Here is a 21,414-nt window from a genome sequence, read left to right as displayed (position 1 = left end):
TAGGTTTACAGAAGCCAATGACAGGCTTTGCACTGTGCTAAGCCCCGCCACGCGTGATCGGGGCGTGCGTAGAGAAGTGAAAGTAACGCGATTGGTTGTGCTGGTTCCTAAACACAGAAGACATCTCCAGTCAGTTTCCGTCAACCAGCAGCTCGTTATAGACGCAAAGGCCTAATAAAATCCCGTTTTGAGAATATAGTGCACCTGCAAATAATGGGAAGGGGTGTTGTGTACTCCTATACCGCTGTCAGCTGTGCGTTTGTCGCACAGGCCCGTTAGGCTCGAGTTTGTTAGCGTTAGCCGCCTGCAGCTGTCTTGCGCACTCGCGGAGGCAAAATGGTGAGTTTGAGATTTCCTGCTTGTTTTAAGTTAATCACTTAACGTGTTGTATTTGTGTGGTTGGGGATGGTTGTATAACTAGTTAGCCGCATAGCTGCTCCAGTTGCACGTTACCAGGTTGAGCTGTTTTGATGAGAACAGTAATGATACGTGCCGTTCACATCGGAGCTCGTAGCTAACACAAACAACTGGATGTCGGCTGTGTATCAAAACCTAGTGAGCTGCCTGCCTATACTGCATTTATGTGTGTCACAGACCCTCAAAGGATGCCCCATAAATACTTCCTCGATTGGTAGATCGCTTTGATTTGACACACAGTCGTCGTGTAGATTTGACAGCTCGATAAACGCCGCAGAGTACGACTAAGGAGGTCGAGAGATTCAGGCCATCACCAGCAGCAGTCTGATAAGAGCAAATATGATACAAGCCATGGGAACATGTTTCTGTCAGTCAGATCCCTAAGTGCTGTCTGGAAAGTCAGGGTGGGAATCGATTTATTCTTAACGATTTCGGTTGATAAACGTTTCCTGTACTTCCTGTCTTAGTTAATATTTGTTAATAATAAAAAGTGTGTGTGTGTATGTATGTGTGTGTATATATATGTGTATATATATAAGATCCTCCCTCATCAGTCTGTTGCCAATTCTTGAGATCATTTCTGGTCAGAGATCAAAAATGCATGCATATGAAATTCTTGTAAAAGTCTGTTTACACAGACTGTTTAATGACTTTTCACAGACTTTTAGAGGTGGTATATATGCAATTCATTAGTTGACCATAACTATATGGTAAATAAAAATAATAAACATAACTGTGATCAATATTTAATTTGTTCTGAATGACACTATACAACATGTTTTTTTAAAGGCACAATATGTAATTTTTCACCGCTAGAGGTTGCTTATTCAAAACAAAGGCATAGCTTGATAACACCTTGATTTTGTGTAATCATGGGAAGTGTTGTCTTCACGTCTACAGCCGGTGGAAAGAGTCCAATGGGTGTCGGGCAGAAATCATATTCATGGATGAGCTAATGTATTAAAGATTTATTAACATTACTGTAGTATGAAGCAGGGTGTGGCTGAAAACCAGCGAAACGAGGCCGCTGGAGCGAAACACACGGCTTGAACTTATATTATGCCACAGACGACCACTTCTGCTTCTTTCGGTCATGCGTATTTGGGGTAACGCAGCGCTGTATATCATATTAGATATATTTATGTGTTGAAAGTTGTTATAATGCTACTCTGTGCGTTTGCTCGGCAGCTGCTATGAGACACTTGTTGTACACTGCAGTAAGCTAGGTTGATATTAGGCATGGTAAAACAGGGTACCAAAGACTATAGATATAGATATAGAAAGGCAATTCACTCCTATTAGTTATGAATGGGAGAAACTGCAACACGCAATATGGCGGAATACGTCCCGTCTTCTAAGGCCTCGTTTACACTAGTGCATTTTTGTTTTAAAACAGCGTTTTAAAATGAAAATGATCCTCGTCTACACTAGCATTTCCACAGCGTTTCAGAAACGATCTCCGTCTACACTACACAGCCGAAAAGGCTTGTCACATGCACACTGGGAATGCACGTACATGTGTAAAGAGTTTCCTCTTGTGCATGTAGGCAGCTGCAGTATTAAAAAAATTACAACAAAGCCAGCAAAGATTGCAGTTCAGTCTCCATGTTATTGTTTACACGGTCGTCAAGGATACGCAGAGCAAACGTGGGCAGCCACGCATTCGTTTTCAGAAGTCTCCGTTTGTACTGAAACGCAACCCCGGCATTTTCAAACTAAAACAGGGTCTGCAGCATTTTCTAAATTCTCCGTTTTCGAGGTTCGAAAACACCGGCGTAGTGTAAACTAAACGGTAGGTGTAACCATAGCAAAAGTTATGCGTTTTAAAATGAAAATGCACTAGTGTAAACGGGGCCTAAGTAAAAGAGCAAATCGCTGATTGGAAAGGTCATTGCGTCACTGCAGCTGCCTTTAGAAGCTCCGGTTCCCACAGAAACCTAAAACTCGCGCTTAGGACTGCACATGCGCATTGGCTCGTCTAGCCGGAAAAATAAGCTTTGTTGGTTTTGATGTTGTTGCTGATTTGAAATATGTTATTTAATGGTGAGTTTGTTAAGTAGTTTTTGAGATTTCAGGATTCCCCCATTCAAATAGATAGGACTTGGTCTTGGATGCCCGAAATAGCTGCCCAGAGACGTTGCAAATATGGTCACCAAGTGAAGGGACTTTGATCAAGAAAACGAGATTTAAACGATAAGACTTGCTGTGTTGAGCTATATAACAATAAGTTTTCTGTCGATAAATGTATCTAAATCTGTCTAATAAAACACAAAATATATTAAAGTGTCTTTGGTGTTTCCATTGTTTCTACAAAATAAAATCGGAAATCGGAGGTAACACGGGTATGATGTCACTGATAGGCGACGCAGGGACACGGTGCCTGTCCTGGTTGAAATTGCTTATTTCTCTGGATTTAAACAATCTCCTAAACATTTGGGATAATGTACACAAGTCAACAAATTATATAACATTGTTCTAGTGGTTTTTAAATATTTTAATCCAAAAATCATACATATTGTGCCTTTTTCAGAATGAGTCAGGCATGGGGACAGTATTCATTTGTGGTTCAGCAAGTCTGCAATTATTTGCAGTAACTGCTGAATCATGTTGGAAAGGTCACGCGTGATGTTGGTGGAAGTACCACAGTAGGGTAAAAAACTCATTCATTTTCTCCTCCACCTTCAAAATCGTCCAACATCGTTGTTTTACCATTTTTTTTTTTTTTTTTTTTTTTTTTGTATAGGCCATTTGACTAGTCTTTGCACGTTCGCCACGTGTGACCTTTCCAACGTGATTACCTAATGTGTGGCGCATCGCAGAGCTAGTGCAAGACGAATGTTTGTGGCTAAACAGTATACTTTTTTTTTTTTTTCTAAATAGAAAATTACTGGTCGTTTTGCTAGATAAGACCCTTGTTCCTCGTCTGGGATCGTGTAGAGCCCTTTGAAGCTGCACTGAAACTGCAGTTTGGACCTTCAACTGGTTGGTAACTGTTGAAGTCCACTATATGGAGAAAAATCCTGGAATGTTTTCCTCAAAAACTTTAATTTCTTTTCAACTGAAGAAAGAAAGACATGAACATCTTGGATGACATGGGGGTTAGTAAATTATTAGGAAATTTTAATTCCGAAGTGAACTAATCCTTTAAGTACACAGTCTTGTACCTTTGAGTTTTGGTCAGATTTTCAAATACTTCTTTGCTTCAAATCAAAGTTTCTGATGTTGTGATTCACCTTGAAAATGGTTAGTTTAGTTCATGGCTTATAACAAGGGCTTGACATTAACTTTTTTGCTCACTAGCCACTGTGGCTAGTGGTTTTCCAAAGTTAATAGCCACTCAGCATTTTCACTGGCCACAATTTTGCCAGTCAATTTTGCAAATCAAGACTACATTGTATATCAGCTGGTATGTACAGGTGGGCAAGAGGTGGGCAATATAAGCATAGTATGAGAAATTTTATGTTATTTTTGTTAGGTTATATAAAAAGAACAAAGAAGCAAATTACGAATAGTAAATTTAAAAAAATCTTTTTTCAGATACAGTAGGTTTATTTAACATGTGTACATTTATTTAACATCTTTTGTTTTTTGATTAACATTAATGACAGACAGGTATTTAATTGGGCTGCTGAATGCATGGATGTAATATGCTGACACACATCCAGTTTTTACCCACCTGTTTACGTCCACTTAAGCCATAACCGACTGTATTCACGTGATAGCCTACTCCACACGATGTGCATTTTGACATCTGTGTGTGCGTGTATTTGACTATTCAGGCGCAAGGAGAACTGATCGCGCGCGAGAGCGCTTCTGTTGTGTGCCATGATATTCTATAGTCTTTGGTGTCATTCAGCGCAATTCCGCCTATCCCGCCTTCACTAACAGCAAGTTAATTGATAAAGAATTGTGATTGAATTGTAATTTCATTATCATTCTACCTTTCATTTGGCTGTAGGCTAAAATTATATTCAACCTGCCAAAGTGGCTAGTGGGAGTGGCTGTCTTACCCGCCACAGCTGAAATCTACCTGCGTTTGGCAGGGTTGGCGGGTGTTAATGTCAAGCCCTGCTTATAACTATTAAATGAAGACTTTTTTAAAATTCCAATGAAAAAAAAATACTTCCAGAACCAACCGCTGAAAAAGGGGGTGGGCACTGTTGCATTCAATATGCCAATTCACACTTCGCCAACAGTCGCCGACCAATGATTTTGTCGGATCAGTGTGTTACCCCTGTCGGCATCTGTTGCTGTTGTTTGGCACTTGTTTCCACTGATTGCACATGTTCAATTGCCATTTGTTGGCTTGTGGAATGTCTGATAAGTAACATACTGTAATCCTGTGATTGTCTGTCTTGGTCAGTGTGAATTGGTCTTATAGTGCATAAACTGAATGTTAATATTCTATATGAATACTCAGATGACCTTTTAGATTTGATAGATAAATTGGAAGTAATATCAGCTGTGATTTCTTACTTCAGCAATTATTGATCAGACTGCCAACTGTCGACACATTTTCACTAAATGGGATTAAAATGCTTTACCACACACACACACATATATATATATTATATATATATATAATTTTTTTTTTTTTTTTTTTTTTTTTTTCACTGAATTAAATTAAATATTGATGAGATCATGTGATGAATAATCTGTGTTCAAGAACCATTAAATTAACTGAACATCTCAAGAAGAATTTGAGTCTGATATTTAAAAGAAAAATGATAGGATGTTGGTGTTGGTGAGTTTATTTTCATATTCAGAATACACGGGTGGAAACATATGCTTCACCTCAAGATAACTTGAGATATTGTTACATATGTCACATTACGCACAAACTAGCAAGAGCTTCTAATGCATGATACGGTTTTGCTTCTACAATTTAAGGGGGAAAAAAACAGGTTTCTTGATAGTGTCTCAATGTCACCATTTACAGGATTTAATTTGATTTGTTGTAAAACAGTATTTTTTAGGATTTGCAAAAGCTTTCAGCTGCACAGAAGAGCTCAGGGTATTCACTGAGAGTATTGTCTCATTATTATTTTTGTCAGCTCATTCAGCCATGGTTTGTTTGAGTTTGTTAGTATGTGTGTGGGGTGTGGAGTTTCTGCTTGCATTTCTACACCCTAAACCGTTTGACAGTGTTTATTTTCCACACAATTTAATCTAGAGAGTTTTAGTCCTCTAATCATTCTCAAGCTGCAATAATATTTGAAATTTGTAACGATTATTTGTAATCATTAATCCTCTTTGATATTAATATTGTGCGACACAAGCAAGACTTTGAATCAAGATCTGCCATTGACTGGTGTTTAGGCATTTACACGTGTCTAAATGACTAAAGCAAGTTGTGAAACTTCACAGTTCATCTCTTGTCAAGTGAAGAGAGAACAAATAAATGGATAAGATCCAAATATTGACTTAGAGCCATATGTTAGCACATGGCAAACCTTTGTGCCTTGCAGGTTGGATTAAGAACACACTCTGATCAGAAGATGACAGAAATGAATTATAATTCACTGCTGTGTGCTTCAGATTCATTCATGTAGTTTATGTAGGTGAAAGTTTCCCTAAGCTTGTGGGATTTTTTTCTTGTTGCAGGTGTTGTTGTTGAATCCACTGGAGAATCTGAAGACCTACATAAGTAACCGTCCACCGCTGGTCATTTTTATGGTCAGCGTCAGTGCTGTGGCTATTGCTTTCCTCACTATAGGATACTTCTTTAAGATCAAGGAGATCAAATCACCTGAAATGACCGAGGTAGAAAATAACTTGGTGTACCACAAATGTGTGAGCCATGAACCATTGAAAATACTTGCGAAGATAATAGTTATTGATTGGTAGACCAGTGTTATTTTAGTATTATTTATATATTTATTAGAGGTGGGTGATATGACAAATCACGATACGATTTATTTCACGATAGCAATATATATTGTGATATAGTTATTTTTGCTTTAAATAAGTTTATTAACATTTTTGATACCATTGAAATATCTCATCACCAATATCAATATCACAAAAAAACTAATACAAATTTCTACTGGCTTATCATGTCTACCAGTATATCGCCCACCTCTACTATTTATATAATATTGTATTTTAAATTAGTTTTATTTTTTATATTTTCAGTTTTCATTTTAGTTGCAGTTTAAGTTTTAGTAATGCATTTTAGCTGTGATTTATTTTATTTCTATTCTACTTTAATTTATTTTTAATTCAGTTTTAATTTCAGAAATTTTAATTCAACTTTATTTCAGTTAGACGCCAAGGCAACATTTGTATTTTTCTTATTTAATTTAATTTAATTTTATTTAATTTTATTTAATTTTACTTTATTTTATTTTGTCAGCTTTATTTCAATTACGTCAGCTTTATTTCAATTACGTAAAATGATTTTTAATAGTTTTAGTTAATAAAACAACACTGTAATACACATGCAGGTCTGAGTCTGCATAAATATTGATCAGGAAATGCTGGCGATAAGCTTTACTTTGAATTTACTTTTGTGACTGTTGTTTTTTTCCCCACCAGGATTGGAACACCTTCCTTCTCCGATTCAACGAGATTGACTTTTGCATCTCAGAAAACGAGACCCTCAAGCACAGCTTGAATGAGTCCATTACACCAGAGAGCACAGTGACCAGTAGCCAGACGCGATCCAGCACCCAGTCACCACCCCTGCTGGAGGACCCCGGTCTGATCAACATCTCTGTGGCCATCACATTGACCCTAGATCCTCTGAGGCCATTTGGGGGCTACTCGCGCAATATTACCCACCTTTATGCCAGTGTGCTTGGGCAGCAAGTTGGCCTTGCTGGTATGTCTCGTTTTTTTTTTTTTTTTTTGGAAATTTAACTTGGAAGTGTGCCATCTGATAACATACCTCATGTGGGCATTTATTTTGTCAGGGTTTTTTTTTTTTTTTGGTGCAGATTTTTCACAACTTGCATATTTCTACTCTGCACTAAGTTTGCACTTGATGCAAAGTACTGTACCTATGTTTGAGTCTGTACATCTATTTTCTAGGCATACATATTCTATCTCATTTAATAAGGAAAGACCATTTGAAACAAGCTTATGTTTCAATAACATACTCAAATCATAGAGGAAATCTGACAACAATCATATTTCTTTAGATGAAATCATGTTAAAAATGTGTATGTGCTAGTGGTGTAACGGTACATGTACTCATCCCGAACGTCGTGGTACGAGGCGTCATGGTTCGGTGCATAAAGTCAGACGACGAATACAGTCAGTCACAGGTGATCTACACTACAATCCAGAAGGGGCCGAGAGGGGTAATGCAATACTAGCTGCGTCTCATTTCAAAGGCTGCATCCTCCAGAGGTCATGTTTGAATGCTGCATACGTCATCGAGGCGGTCTCATTTAAGAAAAGTAACCGTTAGATTGCAAAGTAAGAAAGAAATTACAGTATTTTACACCTAACAAGGAATAACAGTCAATTTTATTATGGTTAATTTTCTTAAATAAGACATCTTTTATGACGTATGCAGCCTTCAAATGTGACCTCCGGAGGACGCAGCCTCCGAAATGAGACACAGCTACTGTTTGCTAACTGCCACAACAGGAAAAAGAGCAGAAGAAGAGACGGTCTATGCACCAACCCAAAACAATACACTGAGTTTCAATTAATTTTTGGTACGGGCTCCACTAACTTCACAGAAAGGGAACCAGGACGGCAGAAAGTGGCATCCTGTTTATTTTCTTTATTTTACAAAACACGTTTTGTTTTTATTGCGAGTGTACCCTTTTGTGTACCCAGTGTTGAATGATGTCTTGCTCTATCTGTATGACCATAAATTACGTAGTATTTTAGGTTGTTTCCGCTGATTGGCACATCTGGATGATGTCTGCCCCCCGACGTCATCCAGATGTGACAATCACCGGAGCTAGGCAGAAAAAGAATACAGAAATGCAAAAACTAATCTCTGCACAAGTTTTATTTTTCATTAATCTATTTATTTTGTACTTTTATAAAACAAGATGCTTTTCAGTTTTGTAGCTGATTGTGACCAAAAAAATTTTTTTTTTTTTGTTTGTTTTTTTAAATCAACCCCACAAAAAATATTACCTATGCAGGAGTGCATTCTGTTTACTGCTTTGTGCTTGGTACACTAAAGGAGGTGGTACTGTACCAACTACCTCAGGGGGGACTAAATGCTGCTAGGTGAAACATACTAATTTGCGCTACATTCTGTTCAGAATAAGCATTAGGGATTTGTTGCTTGTTCCTGTTGTACCGACCTTGTATCGAACTGTGACCCCAAAACCGAGGTACGTACCGAACCGTGACTTCTGTGTATCATTACACCCCTAGTATGTGCGTCTTTAAAAAAAAAAAAGCCAGGCGTTACATTTAACAGTTAGAAGATTATCAGGGTGGCCCATCTCTTCCTTATGCTGCATCTGCTACAACATCATGAAATTGCGTTTTGACCCAGAGAACATGTTTATGTGTACTGTTTTACACGTCTGAATGCTAGCATCTAGCTAAATTTACAATTTATTGCTACTTAACTTTTAGATTAATGTTTATAAACAAGTCATGGCACCTTCTTTGTGGCTCATCTTGTGATTTTTATATATAATATATATTGATTATAAATATATTTTCCCTGCTCCCTCTAAAAGAGAAACACAAAGCCAGTGCAAACTTCTCTTCTGCTGTAATTTGGGTTGTGGGCAGTATTAGCTGAAAAACCATTAATGGATGCAAGCACTGAAACTCAAAATAATATACCATCTGGGCATATTTGGTGTACTATTTTACATATAATACCAATCAAAGGTTTAGAGTCTATAAGATTTTTATAAATTTTTTTAAGCTTACCAATGAGCAAAAATACACTAAAAATCTATTATTATAATATGGTTATTTGGAGCTCAAGAAACATTTCTTAAGATTGTCAATGTTGAAATCAGCTGCTTAATATTATTCTAGAAACTTTTTTTTTTTTTTTAAGGATTCTTTGAGGAACAAAGTTTAAAAGAACAGCATTTACTTGAAAAAGAAATCTTTTGTGACATTATGAATGTCTTTACAGTCTTTCTTGAACAATTTATTGCATCCATGCTGAATAAAAGTATTAAATTATTTCAAAACCGATCTTGCTGACCTCAAAGTTTTGAATGGTAGTACACAACATATTCTCAAACCTGAAGGCCATAGGTTGTGGTAGCTGTAATGTCTATTTCAGTTAAACAGATCAGGGTGGAGAGTCATTGCTGTGATGATTTTTTTTTTTTTTTTTTTTTTTTTTCTTCTGGTGTTGTGACTGAACATAGTCCAGTTAAAACAATGCTCCATTGTGCACAAAGGGATAACAGTGGGAGAGAGGCCTGGAGCTAAATACCTTCTAGATATCACTTGCAGGCACATCTAAGCTCCCTTTGTTTTACAGAACATGCTGACTCTGTGTGGGTGTGTTTGTGTCATTAAAGGCAGAGAGGCCCATGAAGAGATGAACATCACTTTCACTCTGCCGGTAGCCTGGAACTCAGATGAGTGCGTTCTGCATGGTCGTTGTGAGCAGATGGTCTTCAGCACCTGTATGACCATCACAGCAGCCAGTAATGTCTTCCCAGTCACAGTGTAAGTGTCTATAGAATCAAATGTCACAAAACAAAAAAATACAAACTGGAAGACATAACACAATGAGCGTAATGCTGAAAAGGGGCGGGGCTACATAAGGTCTGTAGGCTATTCAAATAAAGTGGTGTAGCATCAATATGAACTAACATCTAACAATCTAACAATCAACTAACATCGAACAATGGACCTTGAAGGTCGCTATGTAATTCACACCGACTAAGACACATGAGGGGAAGTATTTAAATAATCCTTTGAATGCACTTAAAAATGCAGAATCGAATCGCAATGAATCTCACTGTGAATTGCCTCGAATCAAAAATCGTTGTTGAATATAATCGAAAACATATGAATAAAGAATCGAATCAATTCACTGTCTACCTAAAGATTCACAGCCCTGATAGATAGATAATGTGATAACATGATCATACACTCTAAGATATACTATTATTGTGTCTTAATATTTTGAAAAACTTAAAAAAAATTTAAGTTTTTTAAAATTGTACTCATTTTTTTAATTTCAGTTTTAGTTATTTTAGTACATCAAGTTAAACTAAATGAAAATGAGAAATGTTGTTTTGGCAACTAGCTGAAATAAAATGTTTAAATTTTAACATTAACATTTATTTTAAAGTTCAAGTCCCCCTATAATCAATAATTTTATCCCTTAAAACTCATCTTTGATCACCAAAATGACATATTTAAAGGGGGGGGGTATCACACACAGTTTCTGCCAATCTCATGTTCATCTTGAGTACCTATAGAGTAGTAGTGCATCCTTCATATCTCTGAAAAGTCTTTTTTATCATATTTATCTAGTTTATCTATATTTATCTTTTTTATCTAGTTTTATCATATTTATAAAAGATACATACGCTGTACCAAGTCTTTCCGAAAACAGCTGAGCTCCTGGAGGCGTGCCATGTGAGCAGAGCTAAAGAGTGACGAGCATGCGCAGCTTTTGTGTAGCGATCGTCTGCGATCTATAGATGGTCAGCTAAACAAATATATTTAAACACACAGAATACACCATCGCATTATCCCTGGATAACTTTTGAATCACTATAATGAATATAGCGTATAGTGAATAATGAATTTATGAATTCACTACGTTCGTGTTGTTTACATTATATGCACTTAGGCGCCTATTGCCAACAAAACAGACATTTGACGCATCAATGTGTTGCGTGAGCACAAATCTCTCAGCTCCACTTAACACTGGGTTCTTTGGGAAACAAGGTTATCTTTCCCTTACAACCAAAAACACACTTCTTTGGTGACATCGTTGATTTCGTGGACTAAAAACAAAGTGACAAATCTTTCTCGAGCAAGTCCTGTGCAGGGCTGCCGACGACTTCCGTAAAGCCAAACGAAGCACGCTGATGAGCGTGCTCTTGCTCTCTCACTCTAGTTGATGTGTGCACGCACGCTCTTCCGGGACAAGTGCCCGTACAAAGAATTCCGCCCTTTATTACGTAATAAAGGGCCATACTCGAAAAAAAATGTCCGAAGTTTGTGAGCAATCTGAAGAGTATTTTCGTTTTTTGAAACTTTGGCCATGTTTCGCATGAGAATCGAACTCTTTAACAGTGTAAGTAAGTCAGAATGCATGAAATAGTTCCTGTTTGCCATTTCAGAGTCAGACAGGCTTTGAACAACTTAGAACGTCAGTGGAGAAAGGCATATAGTTCATCATAACATTGTAATATACATCATATACATAATTCACCTGCTATATTGCTAAATGTACCTGATTTTTCATATCAACAGACAAATATACTGGGATAACCTGGCTTTTCTAGAGACCCCCCTTCTTTGCATCATAGTTAATGATATGCTAAAGCCCGCCCACACATTGACATTATTGGTTACAACATTTGTGACGTAGGGAACAGGGGCGGTTTCAAAATGCATTTTGACTTTGGTAAACTGCAGTTTTAAGGAGAAAATACTCATCAATTGTGTTGACATGAATTTGCATATGATTTGATTTAAAGCATATTAAAAACACATATTAACATTAAGAACTTGATTTTCATTACCGAGGGTCTTTAATATAATGACTCTGGTATTATAGGCTCTTTCTGAATACAAACTTATGTGCACAGTTTCTTAGAGAATGGTGTTGTACAACTTACCTACTGACACATTACCCCACTCTCCCCTACTATGTGTTTTGTATCTTCAAGATGTGCTCTCAAATATTGCCGTAGGCTTTCAGCTGTGGATTTTCTCTGTAAATTTGTTTGTGTGCCCAGTAACTAACAACTCAGAAATTAATGTTTAACTGACCCAGACAGCCAAAGCAAAACAAAAAGAGTGTACACAGAGGGGCAGAATAGTGCAAATTGGTGTTACATAACTGAAACTTATTTTTAAAAAATAATGATTTTAGTTTCCTTCATCTAGAATGAGTAATTCATGCCTTGTTTTGCAAATCCTCTGCAGGCAGCCACCTCACTGTGTCCCAGAGACCTACAGCAATGCCACATCCTGGTACAAGATTTTCACCACAGCACGAGACTCGGACACAAAGTACACACAGGAGTACAACCCATTCTGGTGTTACAAAGGTGCCATTGGGAAGGTGTATCACACACTGAATCCCAAGCTCACTGTCATCGTTCCAGATGTGAGTGTTTCAGCGTTTGAGAGTAACATTGTGCGATTTAAATGCTTTGTGAAAGTACAGTACTAATGTATAGCAGACAAAACACCCTAGCAACCACATAGCAATGCTCTGGCACCACTCAGAACACCCTAACAAAAACATAGCAACACACAAGAAACTTAGAGCATCTTTGCAACCATACAGTATAGCAATGTCCTGACAGTCACCCACAGCACATTAGCACAGTATTGTTGTCATGATACCAAAATTTCAGTAGTCTAGAGCTGCGCAATTAAAGGGCTAGTTCACCCAAAAATGAAATTTCTGTCATTAAGTACTCACCCTCATGTCGTTCCACACCCGTAAGACCTTCGTTCATCTTCGGAACACAAATTGAGATACAGTATCTCACAGAAGTGAGTACACCCCTCACATTTTTGTAAATATTTTATTATGTCTTTTCATGTGAAAAATCAACACTGAAGAAATGACACTTTGCTACAATATAAAGTAGTGAGTGTACAGCTTGTATAACAGTGTAAATTTGCTGTCCCCTCAAAATAACTCAACACACAGCTATTAATGTCTAAACCGCTGGCCACAAAAATGAATACACCCCTAAGTGAAAATGTCCAAATTGGGCCCAAAGTGTCAATATTTTGTGTGGCCACCATTATTTTCCAGCACTGCCTTAACCCTCTTGGGCATGGAGTTCACCAGAGCTTCACAGGTTGCCACTGGAGTCCTCTTCCACTCCTCCATGACGACATCACGGAGCTGGTGGATGTTAGAGACCTTGCGCTCCTCCACCTTCAGTTTGAGGATGCCCCACAGATGCTCAATAGGGTTTAGGTCTGGAGACATGCTTGGCCAATCCATCACCTTTACCCTCAGCTTCTTTAGCAAGGCAGTGGTCGTCTCGGAGGTGTGTTTGGGGTCGTTATCATGTTGGAATACTGCCCTGCGGCCCAGTCTCCGAAGGGAGGGGATCATGCTCTGCTTCAGTATGTCACAGTACATGTTGGCATTCATGGTTCCCTCAATGAACTGTAGCTCCCCAGTGCCGGCAGCACTCATGCAGCCCCAGACCATGACACTCCCACCACCATGCTTGACTGTAGGCAAGACACACTTGTCTTTGTACTCCTCACCTGGTTGCCGCCACACACGCTTGACACCATCTGAACCAAATAAGTTTATCTTGGTCTCATCAGACCACAGGACATGGTTCCAGTAATTCATGTCCTTAGTCTGCTTGTCTTCAGCAAACTGTGTGCGGGCTTTCTTGTGCATCATCTTTAGAAGAGGCTTCCTTCTGGGACGACAGCCATGCAGACCAATTTGATGCAGTGTGCGGCGTATGGTCTGAGCACTGACAGGCTGACCCCCCACCCCTTCAACCTCTGCAGCAATGCCGGAAGCACTCATACGTCTATTTCCCAAACACAACCTCTGGATATGACGCTGAGCACGTGCACTCAACTTCTTTGGTCGACCATGGCGAGGCCTGTTCTGAGTGGGACCTGTCCTGTTAAACCACTGTATGGTCTTGGCCACCGTGCTGCAGCTCAGTTTCAGGGTCTTGGCAATCTTCTTATAGCCTACGCCATCTTTATGTAGAGCAACAATTCTTTTTTTCAGATCCTCAGAGAGTTCTTTCACTTCCAGTGACCAGTATGAGCGAGTGAGAGCGATAACACCAAATTTAACACACCTGCTCCCCATTCACACCTGAGACCTTGTAACACTAACAAGTCACATGACACCGGGAGAGAAAATGGCTAATTGGGCCCAATTTGGACATTTTTACTTAGGGGTGTACTCAATTTTGTGGCCAGCGGTTTAGACATTAATGGCTGTGTGTTGAGTTATTTTGAGGGGACAGCAAATTTACACTGTTATACAAGCTGTACACTCACTACTTTACATTGTAGCAAAGTGTCATTTCTTCAGTGTTGCCACATGAAAAGATATAATAAAATATTTACAAAAATGTGAAGGGCGTACTCACTTCTTTGAGATACTGTATTTTTGATGAAATCTGAGAGGTATATGACTCCTCCATAGACAGCAATTTAATTACCACTGTCAAGATCCAGAAAGGTACAAAAGACATCATTAAAATAGTCCATGTGACTGCAGTGGTTCAACTTTAATGTTATGAAGTAACGAGAATACTTTTTGTGCGCAAAAATAACGACTTTATTTAAAGGGGTCATGAAGTGGATTTTTTTAAATTATTTTATAATGTTTCCTGAGGTGCACTTATGTTGTTAGTATGATTTTTTTTTTTACATCATAAAATGTCATAATTTAGAAATAAAAGACATTTTTCTATCCTGATTTTAGCCCTCTGGCTTGAACTCTCTGTTTGAAGGGGCGTGTCTGCTGTGAGACTTCAATGTAAACGCCCACTGTTGGATAACGAATCCTGAAAAGTGTTGATTATAGCCTTATATTTAGATCTTTTCCCATTATTAAAGGTTGCAGTGATGAGCACTGAGCAGATGACAGACAGTCTGTTGATCGTGTGAATGCAGTGATCTCATCATTGTAATTCGATTCCTGCACTCTCACGAAATGCTTTCACCACACTAATAGCAAACAGTTACAGTGTAACAGCGTCATTTATTATAACGGCAGTTTTAGCAAGTGTCCAGATAAATTCACGCTGTGTGATTGACAGCTTCAGGCGTTGTAAAGGGAGCGTACTTTGATAATTTTCTGTATGTAATTTAATCAAAATTTAAAAATCTGATTATTTTCATGCTACTAAGAGAAACAATGTGAAGTTGATCGTTTGGTCACTGGCTTGATTTACTGAAGCATAAACAGTATTAAATGATTTGGGGACAAAAAAAAAAACTTGAATAATTACACAACAGATATCACTGATCACAGATCAGGCATTAGAATGAACACTGTTACTTACATGTTTGTGGCGCTGCTGTCGAATCCATATCATAAAAGTCTGTTTGCAAAGCCTGCATCAATATTTCGACTGAATTACCAAATAATCCACAGTGAAATGTAAAAATAAACTGAATCCATTTTTCTCTGACATCGGGATTCGATTGGCAGCTTATGCAAAGATGATGTCTTTCCACAGCGAGGAACAGCACAACGTCTACGTGGCATCGCAATCTTGTTAATATATCACAATCCTATCGTAAACAACTAGGCCTACTTTAGATCCACTTGCTGCTCATCGACTGAACACAAGTGGGCCAACAATGCGATGATGTAAAAGTAGGTGTTGTTCTCTTGCTCCAGAGACAGTCGTATGCAAATGATTGTGCCCCTGTGATGTCACATTCCACCTCGGATTCAAACAAAGTATTTTTACAGCTTGATTAAATAAATTCTTTTTTATTGATGACGAGGACGTTTTAAAGGTGCAGTGTGTAAATTTTAGCGGCACTTAGCAGTGAGGTTGCAAACTGCAACCAACGGAGTTCAACCCTCCCTTTCGGAGAAGCTACGGTGGCCGTCTAGCCGACACAAAGATGTCATCGTCTGAGACAGCAGAAAGTACGTTAGCCAGTGAAGCAATGGGGTTTCTTCTTACTTCTAACAAACGGTCTCTGCTTCTAATAAACTAGACAACTACTAGCTGCTACTACTACTACTTCGTGCATATTCAATGTAGTGACGATGCAAGCTGCCTCTAAAAACACGAACGATTTAGAAGAACAACACAGTGACTAAACACGCTCTGTAGAGCAGTTTGTCCGTTTAGGGCTGCTGTAGAAACATGCCTACGCAAAATGACGACTTGACGTGGAGGGGGGACCCGTGGTGTATGTAGATATAAATGGCTCATTCTAAGGTAATAAAAACATAAGTTCATTATGTGAGGTTTTTATACACCACTGAAAACATTATGTATATTATATTGCATTTCTGTGAATAGATCCTCCCAAATTTTACATATTGCACCTTTAAGTTATGGAACTTGCAGGGTGTATTAATGATATAAAGACCTCTTATATACCAAAAGATCAATGACAATTTGATTTCTCATGTCATGACCCCTTTAACAATTTGAACTGTTGTCATACGCAGTTGACGTAGTGAACGCAGTGCAGGCTTCCGTGTTTACGTCAGAACGCGACTCCGTATTGGCCGAAGCTGTACACGTGAGCAGCACGACGCTCCAATATAGCCAATATAGCCAATAATGAGCCGGCGTTCGGACGATATTCAATTTTTATCAATTTAAATTACTTTACAGAATATGAACTAAACTGTTATAATTTGTGTATAAACCTGTGTAAACGCATGTATTTACAGAGGCAAATTGCATTCTCTTTCCCGATAGGACGATCGCTCTCTCATTAACCTGCACCTCATGCACACCAGCTACTTCCTGTTTGTGATGGTCATCACAATGTTCTGCTATGCAGTCATCAAGGGCAGGCCTGGCAAAGTTCGACAGAACAACCCAGATTTCTGTCCAGAAAAGGTATGACTTGGTGTGTAAGATGAGCTGTGTGCTAGTTAAATTATAACTGAGCCTGTAGTTGCTGCTCCGCTGACAGGAATGTCGTCATCCAGCGTCTCTAGTTGAATACTAAAAGTGCCTGTTTTTCTCACAGGTGGCCTTGTCGGCGGGATAAACGGGGTCGAAGGTGAACATCTGAACCGAAGCATATCGGAAAGGGAAGTGAGAAAACTACATGTTGCCTACTGAACCCAGGAGAAGGGTGCAAAAAAAAAAAAAGCTCTGTGAATGCATTTTTCTGCAATGTTGGGTCACTCCAACCAAAGACTTTTAAGTGCCTGTATCTACTGTGTAAATAATTATAGGACTCTTAAATTCAGTACAGAAGCAGTCTGCCTGAGCTTCCCCTGCACCCTGTGCCATCCTGTAAATGTTCAGTATATCCTGTATCAACAGAGGAAAGTGTTTGACTAGAGATGGGGAATATCGCCTCCATTAAATTTAATCCATTCTCATGCTCTCTTTGTGTTCTTGATCAGATCACAAATGTGTATCCTACTTCCTGTGATATCTGATTTCTCTGGAGGTGACCTTTGCCTTGTCATTCCTCTTGTGTCTTTGTCTTAACCGACCCTTTCATATGTGTCCATTGCAGATTCTGCAGTGGCATTTCTTTTGATTCCTCTTTGAGATGCGTGGATCTCTGCCATGAACCATGATCAGGCTGCTGGTCATGATCTTTGAACGAGTTCTAGTGATGACAGCAGGCATTTGTTTGACATGCTTCTTTTATCATCTGAACCCCATGCTGGTTTTACTGTGTCTAAAAGAGATGCCTGAGTGGAAGTTGACACAGTGCTTGGTTAAATTCCTCTTAAATGCAATTGGATGGGAATAAAAACATGACAAAACATCATCTTACTCAGAATGTTATCGTGTTAGTGAGTCGAGATAAAATGCCTATTCATGGATTGAGGGATTTGTGTGTTTAAATCTGAATTGACGCCTTGGGCTTTACGTCTCATTTAGATCTGTTTCTGGACACTTCAAATGAATGTATTGTAAAATCAGCAAATTAACAGCAGTGATGCAGCAGCAATCTCTTGTACATTTAACATTGAAGATTAAAAAAATGTAAATCGTTATTGTAGATATTTTATTTTTTGTAATCACATTACCTTGTTTTGTTTTCCAGTTTTGTTTTTACAACACGATTTGTACTCTTACCCATTTCTCAACCATCCATTGTTTCGTTTAATGCCTAGTTTGATACTTCAGCAATGCCTCCGTTTTGTTTTAATCTTAGTGCAATATCTGACCTGTCTTTTTGCCTTCCAGACTTACTGTTTTGTTGTTCTTATTGTCATTAGGGTTTTCATTTCCACTCACAGAAACGCATATCATGCATGTGTGATCATATCCAGTAGACGTGCATGAGACATATTACGAATGCTCTCCCCCTCCATTTTGTGTAGTTCATGCTCCTATTTAGTTCAGCATTGCATCTTTGTACTTTCCCACCTCCAAAGTTTCACTGCTCTTTATCGACAAACCTGTTTTCCCATTATGCCTTGCTTAATTACAGCCTTCTTAAGCTGCATCAGTCACGGTTCATCAGCACTCTCTTTCTTTCTCCCAATATTACAGCCCATAATAAACACTAATGTGCCTTTGCACTGTGTCAACCATGTTCATCACTGTCTTCTGTTTAATACCGTTTTCCTTTTCCAGTTTAACCTGCTGTAAACATTTTGAGTTGAAATAAATACGTCTGATCTGCTCGCACTGACTTCCTCCCCATTTCATGTCCAACTCCAAGTCAAAACTGCAGTAATGGCTGTGAAAGAGTGGGATTCAGTTGTGCTTTTTCTGTTGATGAATAAGAACGGACATCTGCCTTTTTTTTTAATCACCAAGTCCAACCTACTATAACTAGTTTGATAGCATTTTTATCTAACCTCAAAATCTAAGTGATTGCATTGAACATCCTATGGAAGCTTGTTTCCATCATGTAATTAAAACAAATGTTATTGCGGCTTTTTGTCTCACAATTGCGAGTTTGTCTTACAATTTTGACCCCTTTTCCTTACAATTATAATTTATATCTAACAATTATGACTTTCTCACAGTTGCGAGTTTGTATCTCATAATTGACTTTTTTCCTCACAATTGCGATTTTATTTCACAGTATCTCACAGTTGTGAGTTTATATCTTGCAATTGTGAGTTATAATTTTGTAATTGCAAGTTTTCATCTCGCAAATCTGACTTTTTACCCACAATTGTGAGTTTATATCATGCAATTACAAGTTATTGCGATTCAATTGCGAGATGCTGAATTTTTTTCTTCCCTCACAGTTGCGAGTTTATCTCACAATTCTGACTTTTTTCCTCACAATTGCGATTTTTCACAATATTTTTTTTCTTTCAATTGACTTTTTCTCAGTTGTTCATTTATATTGCACAATTGCAATTATAAACTCATACTTACTATTTTGCATCTTACATTTTTTTTTTTTTTTCTCACAATTGTGAGTTTATATTGTGCAATTGCAAGTTATAAACTCATAATTGCGGTTCAATAGTGAGACACTGACTTTTTTCTCACAATTGCGAGTTTATATCTCTCAATTCGCATGTTTATATTTCGCAATTACAAATTGTAAATTTGTAATTGCAAGTTTGCTTCTCTCAATTCTGACCATTTTTTTCCCCCACAACTGCAAGTTTATATTTCGAAATTTCAAGTTATAAACTCATAATTGTGAGTTTGCATTTTGGAATTCTGAATTCTGACAGTTACGAGTTTGTATCTCGCAATTCTGCCTTTTTGTCTCACAATTGTGAGTTTATATCTCACAATTACAAGTTATAGGGTGCTTCTCAATCGGAAGGCTGCATCCTAGTAAGACTGCATATCTGGGCTGCCACATCATCAAGCCCCTTCGAAGGATGTCTCAATTTTCAAGGATCGGTGGAAGGCAACCTTCATTTCGCAAGTGTATCCTTTGTGTCCTCCACTCACCCACAAATTCCAATTCACAAAAAAGAATTATCGGAATATGAATCAGCACTGAGCTTGTCCAATTTCACTACATAATGCAAGACACAAAAATGATTTTGGAGATGACGTCATGTTTTGTTTTTGTTAAATTAATCACGAAAACATTTATGACGTAGCAATGCGCACTTACTAGACAGTCTCATTCCAGGATTTCATGCTGAGGAGGACTCTAGCCTACAAACCTCTGAAGGACTTGACTAAGAAGGACGCAGCCTTCCGTTTGAGAAGCACCCATAGACTAGTTTTATTTCGCAATTCTGACTTTTTTTCCCTCAGAAATACGAGTAATTCTGAATAACGAATAAGGAGTTTTTTATTCTGTGGTGGAAATGAGCTTCCAAATAAACCTGCTTTGAAACCTCTTTGAAGCTTTTTTTCTTCTGCCCTGGAGACATTTGCTCATGTCTAGTTTCATTTAATTTTTTGCGATTTGTGAGATCAGTTCACACCGTTCTGAATTTTGAAAGAGCCTTTCTGAAAGAGAGCATTCTGCTTCATAACTGCAGTTAATGCATCATTCCTGAGATCATTAAAGTTGGCCTTTCAGTGCTGCTGGAGGACAATGGAAAATGACAACGAATTCCACGGATGCTGCCTGATGCTCAGATCATATTGATCTTTCCCCTCGTCCTTCCTTTTGGGCTCATAGCATTTGAGAGAAGTGTATTTGTAAGTGGTAGAAGGTCCTCTCCTCGTCTGAACTTGCGTCGCACACTCTCGGTAGTTCCCTCGTGTTGGCGAGAGGCGTCGTGAGCCCTTTGACTCGTCATGATGCATGATTGTAAATGTTCTACCTGCTGACCTGTTTGTATGAGGACAATCCCTCTGTTTTTGTTCTGTTTGTAAGATATTGTAGGCACATGCTTTGCTGAATAAAATCCGAGATAACACTGACTTCTTGTCTTTGGTGTTTTGTCTTATTAAAGAACAATTTCATGGTTCAAGTTTTTTTTTTCTTGCTTCATGACACCTCTAATCTAATATTGTTATTTGACTTCAATCTTACAGATCTTGGTTAATAATATAATTATGTAACATCCATTAGTGGAAAATAGAAAGCAAGGGATTCTCGGTTTGCTAGAAGCATGTTATAAACTGAAGTGGTTGGTTTTGTGTGGAGGGCATGATGCACTCATTTCTGTGGAAGGCCATCTGGGCGTAACTAATTGTATTTTCTGTCAATAACGATTTGATGGCTGCCGCAGCCGGTTTACCTGAAGAACGAGAGCCTGACATTTAAGCATTTATTTTCTCCTTCATC

The 21,414-nt window shown here is 38.3% G+C and overlaps 1 protein-coding gene across 3 annotated transcripts; it reads left to right on the top strand.

Moving 5' to 3' along the window:
- Nucleotides 1-86: 86 nt before the first annotated feature.
- On the top strand, nt 87-21,047 carry tmem248 (transmembrane protein 248). 3 transcript variants are annotated; one of them, XM_051892986.1, is made up of 7 exons: nt 87-339; nt 6,022-6,180; nt 6,955-7,240; nt 9,888-10,038; nt 12,484-12,667; nt 16,968-17,111; nt 17,245-21,047. In XM_051892986.1, exons 1-7 carry the CDS (start codon nt 337-339, stop codon nt 17,263-17,265), a joined length of 948 nt encoding a protein of 315 aa, XP_051748946.1. In that variant the 5' UTR covers nt 87-336; the 3' UTR covers nt 17,266-21,047. The 3 variants fall into 3 exon arrangements, with proteins under 3 accessions (XP_051748946.1, XP_051748948.1, XP_051748947.1); XM_051892988.1 differs by lacking the exon at nt 6,022-6,180; XM_051892987.1 differs by lacking the exon at nt 17,245-21,047 and having other exon boundaries at nt 16,968-17,117.
- Nucleotides 21,048-21,414: the final 367 nt, after the last annotated feature.

Source organism: Ctenopharyngodon idella, chromosome 5 (genome assembly GCF_019924925.1).
Source record: "Ctenopharyngodon idella isolate HZGC_01 chromosome 5, HZGC01, whole genome shotgun sequence".
NCBI classification, from domain to species: Eukaryota; Metazoa; Chordata; class Actinopteri; order Cypriniformes; family Xenocyprididae; genus Ctenopharyngodon; species Ctenopharyngodon idella.
The sequence above is the reverse complement of the archived record's forward strand: the minus strand, read 5'-3'. Positions and strand labels throughout refer to the sequence as shown.

Excerpts from the sequence above, each read along its gene's own strand:
- tmem248 (XM_051892986.1), top strand. Across the intron at positions 7,241-9,887 it reads GCAGCAAGTTGGCCTTGCTG|GCAGAGAGGCCCATGAAGAG; the intron begins GTATGTCTCGTT and ends GTGTCATTAAAG. Across the intron at positions 17,112-17,244 it reads CAGATTTCTGTCCAGAAAAG|GTGGCCTTGTCGGCGGGATA; the intron begins GTATGACTTGGT and ends TTTTTCTCACAG.